Raw genomic sequence first — 14,666 nt, forward strand, 5'->3', positions numbered from 1 at the left:
AAATAGTTTTTTTTTTCGGCGAATACATGGTTTAAGAATATAATGTTTTCAAAACTATATGTTCATCACCATTAGTGAATTTTTAGTTAAATGTATGCAAAATATTTACTAACAGCTATATGATATAGCGGTTTATGAGCGTTTTCCGCGTACAGCCTCCTAAGGTGTACTAATAAGTTAGTTTTCCTTAGTTATCACGCAAGCATGATCCATGTCTCTGATGTAAGCGACAGTTTACCATTATTTGTCTTTAAAAATATTAAGGACTATTAATGGTTTATAACAACAAAAGAACATGCATGATATTGAGACTACGGTGTTTGCAACGTTCTAGTTAATGACCCGTCATAAACAGTTGGTCGCTGCGTAGTAATTGGAAAATTGTTATCAAAAATAATAAAGAAATTTTTGCCACCTAATTAAAGCATTTACCTATAAATTTTCATTTATGCTTTTTGTTTAAAACATATTGATAAAGTTATTATATAGAAGGGTTTTTTCATACCAGAACTATTTATTACCAACGCACGTATGCCTAAACCTGATTACCCGCGGCAGTATGACGTCACGGAGTAGTGATTTTGAAAAAATAACAAACAAAAATCAAGAATTTTTCAGAGAATTATTATCTTTTACAAATCGCAGATATGAAATAAAAGTTCATATTGTAAATGTCTGTGATGAGTGATGAGTCAGCTTAGAAAAAATCAAGGTACTATTTTTTGACCTGATTACCGCGGCAGTAAGATTTGACGGACAGTTATTAACATTGGGTAGGCATAGCCTCCCCAAAAAAATGTGGGAAAAAAAATAAAAACATTATAGGGGAAAAAAAAACAGACTATTGTTTCCTTTTAAGGCGACCTGTTGTGATTTTATACCACTGATATGAGGGCAAAAATCCCCCCCTCTTCAACGTCTATAAACCCGATTTCCAATAAAAACTGTCATCTTGATTTTGGGATGTCAAAAAGTTAAAAGAATCGAGACGTTTAAAATTAATTGTCTTTTGTAAGGAAAAATTTGGAACAAATGAAAAATTAAAAAAAATTGCCCTTCAAAATAATTCCCTTTTTCCCCAGGATTTAAAAAAATTTATCATTGAATATACATGTATGACAAAATAAAGATGATGTGTTTTCTAAACCCACTCCCTTTCTTTTTTTATCAAAACTGACAGATAACCGTTTCAATTAACTTTTATTTAAATCATATAGGTATGCTTTATTTTTGTTTAATTTGCTATTTTTCCAATATCGTGGTTCTTTCTTACTAAGATAAAGATAAAACAAGAAAAGCTATTCTGTAACAGATGAAATCAAATTTGTAGTTTTTTTTCGATACCAGTTTTACCTAAATCGTCAATATCTTTCAAACAAGATGTTACACTTTTTGTTACTTTTTGTATTTGCGTCAACAATACAATAAAGTTTAATAGTGAAAAGAAGACATTGTCATTTAAGCAACCTATATCTACAGTTTTTTTATTTCATATATCTGTAACCATTCAAAGAAGCATTACTTTTACTAGATAGACCACGTTCAATTGTTTTTGATTAAAAGTTTTAAGATGAATCATATAGCTGTATTTGAAAGTCGGCCCGCTTTCGCTAAATAGTTGTAAAATCAACATCTTAAAGCTGAAAATAGTTCCACTACATTACTTGAAATAAATTGTTTTTCTCATTTCCTATCCACACATCGGCTGCAACTGGTGGTGTAAGATCAACTGTTATTCCATTGCTACATTCGTCTATTTCCTGTAATTCCTGATCCCAGAACTCATGTTCTATCTTAGATGCGTTAGCGTGAATGCAGATTATATATCGACTTCCATGGGCGAGTTCTCCAGAATTGAATTCAACGTTGACAAATTCATGTTCTTGAATGAAAGTATTGTAAGCTTTGAATATACTTATTTTCTTTTTAAGGTGTTATTTCACAAACTTTTTATATAAAAATTCTGCTCAATGAGAGTTTAATAGTATTTATATATCTCTTACTTGAGGGTGTATAAATATCAATTTTATTTACAAACCTGTCTGACCACATTTAATAGCATCGGGATGTTCGCAGGGGTCATCCAAGTTCAACTTTCTTGACCTGTCGTAAAACACCGTTGGGTCGTTTACCTTCACTAATAGTACCGCCCATGTGTATTGTGAATGTCTGCGAGAAATAAGTATATCACAATTTTATTATAATACTTTTTTATGTTAGCAATAACAAAATTAACAATAAATTAAGTTATCATTTGACATTTTTGCGCTTTGGTAGTTCTTTTGACACGAAAACCACGGTATTCAACTGTTGTTTGCAACAATTGGTATCGTTATTGTAATACCAAGAAAACGTTACCATCATTTTTGAAATAGTGTAATTATATTTCAAAATATAATAAAACAGATGCTAAAAGATAGTTTGAAATATTTATTTACCTTAATGTCGGCCATACTGCACTAAGCATATTACTGTACGGGGTATAATCTATATCTGATTGTTTCCATATATCATTTTCATCCAGGAAAATTTCTTTACCAATGTGCTTATTTTCTGTAAAGTCAAATGTTATGTTCATTTAAAGCTTTTGAAATTTCTGAAATAAATAATTATCCTTTTAAAATATATTTTTCTTCACATTAAAGTAAGGCTTTTGTTACCTTTTATACATACTAATACATACTTTAATACTGCCTTATCGTTTTTGATCTACTTTATTGTGTTGAAAATGAATGTATTTTGTTTGCTTTCCTGGATAACCACCAGTTATTTCCATTTTCTTCACAAGTGACAGACTATTAATTTAACTTTATGTGTAAATCAGCGGCTAGAGACAAATTACCATTACACTTAATGTCTGGGGTCAACTGTCATGGAGAAATTACGCCTCTCTCTCGAGATCGAACCATCGACCTCCGATTTACTAATCCGATGCACATTTTATTTAGCTAAGCACACCGACATAAAAATTGTCATTTTCTTTTTGACAGTTCAAAGGTAGAATAAAGAGCATTTTAAGCTTAAAACAGCTTAAACATACACTAATAACTTTTTTTAAATACACGTTCGTAGCTATAATAATTATTGTATTTACCTGTTGATAAAGGTTCTCCAACGGCGTCTATAACTACTGACGGTCTGACTTGTTGCAGGTCACTACAGTCTCTAATTTCTGATGATTTTGTAGCTGACAACCCAGCTTTAGTATATCCTCGAATTGTCAGAATCCAACATTTCGTGAATGTTATTTTTTCTTTGAGATCTATGCTAAAAGTAATCTGCAAATGGAATATCAAATTAAATTATCAATTAACTTATGTAAACTATGCATGTAAATACCTATATAACATACATTTTATTTGTGAATATGTACACACAGGTTTTCTACAGTAATATATTTCTTAACTTAAAATGGTAATTGACCAATAATTGAACTACCTAAATTATAAAAAGACTGCCCTACATTTTTTGTAAGAATAAAACATTACCGATACATTCATAAACGATATTTATAGAAATACCCGCGAGTCATGTAGATAATTCATCGTTTTTGCATATCAAAACCTAAAATTGAACACATTTAGGGCAAAAGGTAAAGTTTTTCTTTTACTTTGACCTAGGCCAAACCATTGACACTTGAATGGGCATAATTTCACTTTAAAATCAATAAAATTGGAGAATAAAGTGTAATATACTATGACTTAATCTGATATAAACTGAAAAAGACAACAAGTCTGCAATAAATATAATAATGGTTTCATTTCTAAATCTTTATATAAGAATTGTACAACAATATTCTGTATATAGTCTGTATGTCACTTATCACTTCTATACTCTATACATACTTGATTATCATCTTTGGATGGTTTATATGAAAGCCTTGTCCATTTTGTCAGTAGACGACCTAACACAGATTCATCTGCAAAGGTCCATTCATAATGATCCATGACTTCTTTTGAATTAGCAGGATCTTCAATATCTGAATCTCTGAATGGGTCCATACTGACTTCAATCTGACATATATTTTATTATATTATTTTACTTTGGAGACTTGAGAACTAATCGTTATATCACTAAGCATGGTAGGAAATGGAAATGTAAAGTCTTGTGATCAATGACTGATTTTTATGTATCAAGAAATTAAGAAGCATTTGGTAAATTAACTAATTTTATTCATCATATTTCATTTAATTTTCGCTGTGTTAATGTCGAATTGAAACTAATTTTGAGAAATAAAAATGTGTTTACAAATTATCAGAAAGGAAAATTATGCCTAAGACATCCATATTTATTTTAATTCTTATAAATGTCAAAATGTGTTTAAAGCAGCACGCCTCCAGATTCCTGCTAATGTTCATGAAAATTTTGAAAATGTATTCAAAAGTAAAATATTATTAAGCTGACAGAGAAAATAATATGCACACTTCAAACGGCACTTACAATCAATGTAAATTACAAAAAATAGGTCAAAATATGCAAAAATAACCCTTACTGCGTTAGTAACGCAGTAGAAATATGGTGGAAATTACTGAAAAATTGGCCATTAATCGCAAATAACATGAAAATTATTACTTTTATCTTTCGTCTTTTTACTTTTCATAAAACCCTAATACATTTTTCTCAAGTTTTATTTTCTTGAAATATTTTGGCTCATCTGGAGGCATGCAGCTTTAATAATGTTTGTAATAATGGATTAAGTACATGCTAGATGTTTTACAACTTAAAAGGGATCGCTAAATAAGAAAATATGTCGTAAATGTAGCAAAATGTAAACAAAGTAGATTTTGACTTCCATACAAAATAATAATTTACCATAATTATACTAATTGCCTTCCGAACTAAAGATGCAAAAGATAGTTCATGTATATAGCAAATGAGTTTTGGAAACTGTAACAAGATACCAAAACTAAACAGTTTTGAGTAATACAAATGATGACATATTTTAAGGTTGAATGGGCAATTAAGTACTACTATTTATCACAGTATAATTATAAAATATAATAATTATGCTCGAACACTGTTATAAACCACCATCCTTAAAAATTGTGAAGTAAGAAGCCGATGAAACCAGATTTATATATGTACTTTTAAAATTGGTGGAAATTATCCGTGACCTCGGAAGGAACCGTAATTTGCTAATGTGCAGCATATTGGTCGATGCATAATTAAATCGCATTATGTTCGAAACAGGTATCATATATAAACAATAGATTAGATGAGTCCTTAATTAAGGGAAATCAGAGTCAATATAGAATCTTACAAAGTTTACCCGGTAGACCTAGTTCGTGTTTGCCGTGTTAATGTAATCGGGAAACTACCATATCAGCGCTAGGTACCGGATCGAGACACGGAATTAATGCTTGTTGGGCTCTCTTTTTGTAATAGTAGCAACACTTTATATATAAGGTATTCTTTGGTGATGATATATTAATTTTCAATATATTACCTTAACCTAATTACATTAACATTAAGAAGCTAAGAAGTTAAGACCGTTTTACTTGATAAGTAAGAATATAGGTCAATAACCCTATTTGGGTTTTAGCCTAGGGCGAGGTGCATATTTCTCTGAAATATTGTGTATGAAATGATTTGTACTACAAATCTGATTCATATGTTATTTGCGACAAAGAGGCTCATTGAGAAAAATTGTGATAAACTTTTTGTCGCTATATACTTAAAAACTATTGAAATAATAATTAAAATAATAATAAAATAATAAAAAAAATATTTGTCATTAAAGTCCTTCAAATAAATTGTCTTAAATGGCGATGTTTTTACTACATACCATGATTTATTCTCTTTGCTATGCGTTGATTTTGATCTGTATTGTCACTTTGAATTGTTTTTTAATCATTTTGTTAATCATAATATCTTTTTTTTAAGTAGATGTATGTTAGAAATATATACAAGACAAATAAGATCAAAACTTATGAAATACGTACTAATGTTGTATTTGCAGTATATGTAACAGTCACATTCCCAGTAACTGGAGGATTTGGGACAACAGTAACACCATCACTATGTACAGGTTTGAAACAATATTTTCCTGCACAAAATTTCAAAGATATCCTATATGATCGGCCAGGAGATAGGGATAAACCACTTTCTTCCATGAACGACGAACTTGCCTTCAATGGTTCATAGTCAGTATGGAGCCTCCATATATCTGAAACAGATTCATGGTCAAAATTAATTCGGCATAGCATGACTCATACTAGTATGATCATAAATATGATGAATAATAATTTTTTGTCCAAGAACAATTTAGTTATCTGCTATATAAATATATGTTATATCTGATCAAGTATCTCAAACTTGCCAACAGCAGCCATATACAATTATTCATGATTTGTAGTTATGCCTGAAACTATCAACGTTATTATTTATTGTATTTCTAATCTTCTATTATACACACATTCACTTTAAATGTGTCGAATCTTGCTGTAATATCAACAAATATATTCTTTATAACAAATGAATCTAAAGCCAGACCATTTACGCATGTGATAAAAATCAATCATATAATTATGTTTGAAGTTTTTAAATTTTACTAGCAACTGGAGCACGTTCCTCTATCGCCCAGTGTATGTCATGCAGGAAATGTTCTTTTTCTGTTGGTATTGTCCAATATGCTTGCAGAACATTTGTTGATGACTGGAATTCTTTATCCTCAGTACAAGGTAAACGTTTGTCCTGTTTTGAAAAAAAAAGGATAAGATTTCTCTCTGCTTTTAGTAATCATACAGTCCCAGTTCAGCTTTCTAAATATATTTCTATTTACTTATTAAATGAGATATTGCATCAGGTGATGTTTTTCTCTCATTTCTCTCAAAGCTACTATTCGTTTCTAACATACATCAATCAGTTGAAATTGATTTTAAATCATTGTTATCGATATCATAGTTTACTTTAGCCAGGTTAATTGCATTGGTATTCATCACAAAGTCCATGCATACTATTTGACATTTTTAAAAGGAATACGAATTTCACATTTTTGGTAACCATACATGTATAATAGTCTGATTTATAAGTATGATATGTACCTCATCATGATGTGACGTAGTATGGTTAAGATCTGAAAAGAGGTTGATATAAAAAGATAAATGACCGTAAACCTTTTCATTTACCTAATGCATTTTATAAAATCATAAAATTGAAAATATAGTTTAACAGATACATGTATGTACTTGTAAAAATTTCATATTAATGACAAATAATTTTAATTAAAGCAGATTTCTTATTGACGGAAAACATTAAATAAAATGATACATACCATCAACTAATGAATCATTACAACGAGCGCCATCAAATACTTGTATCCCCTTTATTTCCCCACCTTCCTCAACAATTGTAATACCATCAGATACTGCTGTCGTATTTCCTGCTTCGGTTTCGGCTATAACAATTTGGAAATATGTCTGGAAACAATGTTTCAATAAATTTAAAGATGAATAAAAGAATAAAAATGATACAATACATGTATATTTGTAATGGCAAAAATGTTTATATATTATAAGTCAGTATCTGACATGCAAGCGAGAAAAACTTCAGATCTAATTGCTTCAACATAGAAAATACCATTTCATATTGGATTTTAGCCTCTGCTTTGTTTAAATATAGTTAACTGAAGAATTACCTGATATGGTTTTAGATTAAGACCATAAAATGTATGTCTATTGCCAGAATCGATATTTGCACATGTTACGATATCTTTGATAGTAGTGTTAGAAATGCAAACAGTAAAGTTTATATCTTCATGTGGGTGCTCAAAGCCTGACCATCTGGCTGTTAATTTAGAGGTACTTGTCTGATAGTCGATGTCATCAATGTCAACAAACTAAAATAATACATAAAAGTTAATAACTTTATACAAGAAAAAATATGCACCAATTCTTAACTAAATAAATGGATATTTCATATACAAGTAAATGTAAAAGTTGGAACATTAATAGTCAACTATCACGCAAAATTAAAGAGTGGTGAACGATCGATTTGCTCGAGTCCATATGGTATATATAAGCTACCATTGACATCTGGTACAATTACTTTAAACACAATAAGGCAAAAAAAAGATAAAATTAGTAAAATTTGCAGTTTGATTAATACGGTGGTAATAAATGAAAATTCCCAAACAAAACGCTTTTTTGACATTTAATGTAAAGCATGCAAAGCAGCGTATTTCCATAAAATGTGTGTGTGTATAAAACACGAAACATGTAAAAAAGCATTACTTGAACAAAAAGGAAATAACACCAAAAGAAAGAAAATATTTGAGATAAAATTTTAACACCTGAGTAATTATTCCGTCGATGTCATGAACAATGCCCCTCGATGCCATTTCAATGCTGTGTCTGTATGGCTTTGAGTAAGCCGTAACAAAGTGACCGGCCGTATCTCTTACTTTAATTGTTACAAAGTAGTCGAGTTCACCATGTAAGTGCCATGGAAGGGAATGAGTTGAAAAAGCTGCGCAAGTTGGTGGTGTATGTGAATTACAACTTCCACCAGTTAATATTTTGCTAAATGTAATGACGTCTTTTCCGTTTCTTGTTGTACCTGATAAACAAAATCAAAATTGAAACCTGATGATGATTGAAATTCCTATATAAACATGGTATATGTACAAAAACAACAGCAGTAGCAATACCAACAGCAATGTGATAAAAGCAATAAAGTGCACCTAGTGCATACACGTACCAATAGCTGCTTCATATTGCAGAGCATTAGGGTCTCCGTGGTCGGTAAATGAATTTTCATCCCACTTTGCCACCAGATACGTTTCGACCTTTGTATGCTCAACTGTAAGGCTGATTTCTCCAGTAAAATCTGGCTTTGAAGAGTCATAAACAAATGGCCCAATTATCTGAAATATAGTTCAGACACTTTAAATGTTTACATATTCATCTCAAGGTGTTAATTGATCATTTGTATGGGGTTTTTGGAACTGAAAATAAATAGTTCTTTCCGTAAAAGCTTAATTCAATGATCAATTTTATCCTTTTTTCTCATGTTAACAAATTTATATATACAGTCGAAAAGTAAAATGCACTAATATGAGTAAATAAATGAAACCTTACGTATTTAAGGAATATATTTATTCTTACCTGTGGTTGACATATACCTAAACTTTCTCACTGATGAAATATGGAAGAGTAAACATTCAACAATGCAATGCAATATATCTTCATATTATTTATTTTTCATTAATGATGGTTATTTATATCTCATTTAAACCATTCATATATTTGGTTTCATTTGAATTTTTCTCATTAATTAAGTATGTTTCATTTTAAATTTCCTCAACAATCCATTATATATAATATTTTTGTAAATAACTTATGAGTAAACCTTAATGTCAGTGACAGATGATTTAGTTATCGATTTGATTATGACATAAAACTGCTCCCCGTCAAATATATCAGGATGGAATATACGTATATGCTGATGATGATGCGAGGACGTGAAGTCCATAACATCCGGAAACTCTGAAATTTCAGATGCTATTCCAACTTCATAATCATGAACATTACCAGCTCCCAGAGTGACATTCCATGATATGTCGATCTACAATAGAAAACATTTTGAATTTTAATTGTTATACCTTGAAATATTTTAGCTGTTGATGATCATTTATTTTAGAATGTGTATTGGCTGTGTAAAGGAACAAATCGACTTTGATATTTTTTATTTGATTTAAAGATCAGGTATAGCCTTATTCAACATTTAAATTCAGTTTATTTCTTTGATTGATTTTCTGGTTTTACGCCGATTATAACGTATATTTTTTGACAATATCTTAGCAATAGCCTAGCGGCCGACAAAACGGACGACAGGCTTTCCTGGATATTTCTAGTAATTAAAAATTTCTGAATCAGCGTCAAAACAATTGACATTAAGACTCAATGTCCAAGATCAATTGTCAAAAAGAGATTTCGACAGCCCGAGAATCGAAATTTCGAACCCGGGACTTTTCACATTCTGCTAAGTGGGTGGTTATTTATGTATGCTTTTTTGTAATTTCAAGATCCTTTTTTAGTTCTTTCAAATCCGACATATATTTATGTTTCGATACAGATTTTTTAATTTTTTTTTAAATACTGATTACATTTAAGATGCGAAAACTTACAACAACTTACCTTTGAATCAGACGTGATATAAGATATCAAATCTGAATGAACGCCATGTAGCTCATTACACTCTTCATTTAATTCAACAACATCTACAGTTCCATTAGAACACCTTCTATGAGGGTATAGCTTTATGATAGATTCTTGAACTGCAGTTGCCTTATCTCTATAAATAACAATAAAAGTGTTGCAATGCATGAATGGTAAATAAAGGAAATACAACTGTTCTGAGTTAGAATATAGCACGGTATGGAGTTCAAAGAGAGATAGAGAGAGAGAGAGAGAGAGACAGAGAGACAGAGTGAGTGTTATCTTCTGTTGAAATCACGCTTCCGACCTTTGTTTGCATAAGGGGAATCTCCCATAGTGTTAGAATATGGAATTGCACAATATAATTCTATAAACTAATTTAATAAACTAATTTCTCGTTTAGTCGAATATAAGTGCAAACTTTAGCATAGTTACGAACCTGCAAGTTTTAGAGGGATTAGCAACTTCCTCCAATTCTCTGTTTCTATTGAGGACATACACCGTATCAGTGGCATCACTTTTGATAAGACCATTTGCCGTCACAGCATCGTGTAAAATAACTTCGGATACAGCAGCCGGTAAGTTATCAATCGTAACACCGTCAGAACAAACAGGTTCACTATGACCAATGGCGTGATTATATGCCATGACTGTGAGGAAATATTTGCCAGGTTTTGGTGCTATAAACTCAGCTGTACTTTCATACGTCCAATTAACCTGAATGGTGAAATAAGTATAGTCCAGTATAATATATGTGAACTTTCACATTTTCATTACTTTTTCAGGCAAACGAAATGCAATCCAATATTAAAGATGTATATCTTTACATCAATCTCACTGGACAGAAATCACAAATATATAGAATGGTATCAGATATTTTTAATATTACAGAAGCTTATAATAATAGCAACCTTAGTCAAAGTAAAAAAAAGATACATCTGTACCTATATTCTAAAGATACCTTAATCCATAAGATTTATTTGTGCTCTTCAGATGCAAGATTTTTCTCAAGCTAAAATGTCTATATTTTAGAAATATGTACTGAGAAACAAATGTATAGTAGTAGGTTTAGCTGCAAAATATTGCCCCGTACTTCACCTAATTTTATTGCTAATTATGGGTTTTCACCTTTTCAAAAGTATTATACTGCAATTTATCCTTACTTGTTTCTTAAAAAATATACAGTTAACATATTTTACATTTTGTTTACCTTTGAATATATATTAAGATCGTTTTCATCAAAACAGTTTTCACCAAATCCATATGAATATAACCAAACACCACTTTCTTTGTCGAAAAAGTCATTCCAATGCCCTGTTAGCTTTAGTGACTGCTGAAAATCAACTTCAGAATCTCCAGGAATACCATCATACACTTTGCCTTCGTGTGGTGGTGACGTGTCAATTGTTATCTTCGAAAACAACACATAGGTTAACTATATTTAATATGTTTTCAAGTGACTTTTAAAAAAAAGCTGTGATTTTTAATAATTTAATGTTTGTAAGCAGACTAAGATCACTGCGGATGATCAGTGACCAAAGTCGTACAATGGACTCATAAAATAGTGGCGTAATCGCTCGGTAAAAGCAGTGAAATTGAGGTAAGCATACAGTTAACGTTAAATTTATATGTAAAACTAGGACGCACGGAATCCCTGTATAAAAACCACGTACTGTTCTGTTATTGGTTACTTTGCAGCTCTCTCTGTTTAGGCCTAAAAGTCGAAAAAGTTGTTTTGGATGATGAGTACAATGGGCGAACAGGTACTAAAATGCGTTGTTTTCAGTAAAAGATACGCATTTTGAGCAAAATTAGCAATGACATCTTGTGTACATTTGCAAGTTTGCCCGTCATGGACAATTTCCATCCTTTGTAAAGTTGCATAACAAAGTTGTGCATCTTTTAAAAATAAAACGAGTACAATGGCCGAAGGATTTTATTGTCTGTCCTATTTCGTCATTTTTTTCATTGAATTATGCTTGTTTCTCGCTTCCTGTCTTTGATATCATACAAATATAATATTTGAAAGTGAAAAGTAGGAAGAAGTATTAAATTAAATGAATTCAGTCCGCTCAATGTACTCATCATCCAAAACCACTTTTTCGTGTTTCAGGCCTAAACAGAGAAAGCTACAAAATAACAGATAACAGAACAGTACGTGGTTTTTATACAAGCGTTCCGTGCGGCCTAGTTTTACACACGAATTTAACGTTAACTGTATGCTTACTTCAATTCCACTGCTTTTACCGAGCGTTAAGCCGCCATTTTATGAGCCCATTGTACGATTTTGGTCACGTGATCATCCGCAGTGTAAGATGTCCGTTCTGATTCGAAAGACGTATGTTAAACAGAAACTCTCTCAAAATTTCTTTCAAAATTTATACTAAAATCTCTGATCAATAGTATATAGAAAAACTTTTGAATAATCGATTCTACATGCGGAATAGTTACACTTTTACCTTAAAATATTAGAATGAAATGTATTTGACCTTTATTGCGATAGTGAATATAACGTTTCAAAATTTTATCATTGACTGTAAATGACTCAGACATATTTATACAATACCTTCTTATGTTTGGTTGTTGTAAGCCCAGCAATGTTGATAACAGTAACCTCTATATAATAGTCGTAATCATGGTCGCCTATCTCTTTACCAAAGTGTAAACCAGCATTGCTAAGGTTAGAAACTGGTGGTTTGATCTGATAATGTCTATGAAAACATCCATTGTACGGAGAACAGTAGCAGTTTGGTCCTCGGGGATATAAACCGTATTTTTGATTACACTCCTTTAAATCCTGTATGAAAATCAGTCAGTTCAAAATAAAAATATGTAAAAGTAGATTTTACCAATACATCTAAACATGTGACTTAATTACCTCAAAAGATTAGATGTTGGCAAATCTTTACTACTTTGAATGGTATGTCATACGCTGTTGTGAAATCATCTCTTGAAAGCATAAAATTTAGTCACATATTTTTTAATCTTTTAATTCAATGAAAAATTTAATAAATTTACCTTTGTTTCACCTTGTGGGGGTTCATTCGAATAACCATGGACAACCACATCTTTAGTAAAGTTATCAAATACTTTCCACGACACCTCATGTATGCCACTGTGATAATCAAATGTTTCCCATTCAATTCTGAAACAAAGAATAAATAAATCATAGATATTTAATTTTAGAAATATATAATATAATGCTAAATAACTGCATATTAATTAGTTTTCAAAAACTATTAATTAATTTATTTTTAATAGTTCGGATTTAGACGAGATTTTTACAAATCTAAGTTTTAAAACTTAATCATTAACAAAATGTTCAAACGTTTGAATAGAGTTAATGTTTTATAAATAGAAATTAGGTTAAACACATTTACGTCAAGAATTAAATCATCAATTCGAAGAATGTTTATATAATTATCATAAATAATTTACAAATGTACATATTGAATAAAATATATATCATTATACAATTATTGACTAGTATGTCATTGAATATGATGTGATATTCACAGGTAGATGACATATTGATCGAGGCAATAGCCGAGGTCATTATGACTTTCTGCCGGTGAATATCACATCATATTCAATAGGAAAGTAATCAATAATTGTTTTATTATATGAATACGCTATAAGAATTTAAAAACAATCACAGAAAGTACAATTTTTTTAATAAGCCGGCGTAATTGACCGTCTACGATGTATGGTCATTGAATATGAGTCTCAATCTATTTTTAGACTGGGAAAATCCAATTAAACCAGTGAATATGATACTTCATCCTATAAAAAAGTTATGTTGACTATTGTTTGGACCAATGAGATTGCAGCCATATTAAGATCATATAATAAAGCTAATTAATTACGTGAGTTCCTTCAATTCCAAAACACTATGAACGCTGATATTGACTAAATCTCCCTTTGTCAGCCACAAATTTTGTATAACTGGAGGCGACAGATCTATCATAACTGTTACATTGTCCTCGGCATATTCTCCAACAGCATCGTATCCACGTATACGATAGGTCAATTTCTTGCCATCGATTAATTCCTCATTCGTGTATATCATTTTCTGGCTATGAAAGTACTCATCAGGTACCCTTTGAAAACCACTGAATGTTGAAGAGTTTTGAAATTCGGTCAAATGTGCTATTTCGAAACGTATAACTCCTGCAACAATATTATTTTTAATAAACATTGTAAAATAAAGCATCTTAGTAAGAAAAATATTTCATTAAAATAATTAAAATTGTTTTCATCTGATTTCGAGTTTTAAAAACTTTAATAATTTATTTCTAGAGCGATATGCACTGTGTATATCATGTATGCAGACTATAAAAAAGTTACGTTATGCACAAAGGTTACGTCGAACCTGTACAACGCTTTGGCTGAAACAAGTATCAAGGTAAGTAAACGGACCAAGTATTTTATTGCAAATCAAATTCAAAGAAACGAATAAGCGCATACGGATGCTATGAACTTTGACCATATTTATATGTAAGAAATATT

At 30.8% G+C, this 14,666-nt stretch overlaps 1 protein-coding gene across 1 annotated transcript in view; it reads right to left on the minus strand.

Annotated features, from left to right (window-relative positions):
* The window catches only part of LOC132757271 (uncharacterized), a 63,798-nt gene that overhangs the window by 13,351 nt on the left and 35,781 nt on the right, over window positions 1-14,666 (minus strand). The window contains exons 12-30 of the mRNA XM_060748523.1: window positions 14,024-14,327; window positions 13,176-13,302; window positions 12,724-12,954; window positions 11,368-11,568; window positions 10,597-10,874; window positions 10,137-10,293; window positions 9,349-9,564; window positions 8,698-8,863; window positions 8,291-8,556; window positions 7,637-7,837; window positions 7,274-7,418; window positions 7,044-7,075; window positions 6,552-6,693; window positions 5,943-6,166; window positions 3,846-4,013; window positions 3,095-3,278; window positions 2,439-2,553; window positions 2,039-2,169; window positions 1,665-1,882 (exon numbers count right to left, since the gene is read on the minus strand). Coding sequence (XP_060604506.1) covers window positions 1,665-1,882; window positions 2,039-2,169; window positions 2,439-2,553; window positions 3,095-3,278; window positions 3,846-4,013; window positions 5,943-6,166; window positions 6,552-6,693; window positions 7,044-7,075; window positions 7,274-7,418; window positions 7,637-7,837; window positions 8,291-8,556; window positions 8,698-8,863; window positions 9,349-9,564; window positions 10,137-10,293; window positions 10,597-10,874; window positions 11,368-11,568; window positions 12,724-12,954; window positions 13,176-13,302; window positions 14,024-14,327 — 3,506 coding nt within the window. The remainder of the gene's footprint in view (window positions 1-1,664; window positions 1,883-2,038; window positions 2,170-2,438; window positions 2,554-3,094; window positions 3,279-3,845; window positions 4,014-5,942; window positions 6,167-6,551; window positions 6,694-7,043; window positions 7,076-7,273; window positions 7,419-7,636; window positions 7,838-8,290; window positions 8,557-8,697; window positions 8,864-9,348; window positions 9,565-10,136; window positions 10,294-10,596; window positions 10,875-11,367; window positions 11,569-12,723; window positions 12,955-13,175; window positions 13,303-14,023; window positions 14,328-14,666) is intronic.

This window comes from Ruditapes philippinarum, unplaced genomic scaffold (genome assembly GCF_026571515.1).
Source record: "Ruditapes philippinarum isolate M1 unplaced genomic scaffold, ASM2657151v2 ctg770_1_1_1_1, whole genome shotgun sequence".
NCBI lineage: Eukaryota > Metazoa > Mollusca > Bivalvia > Venerida > Veneridae > Ruditapes > Ruditapes philippinarum.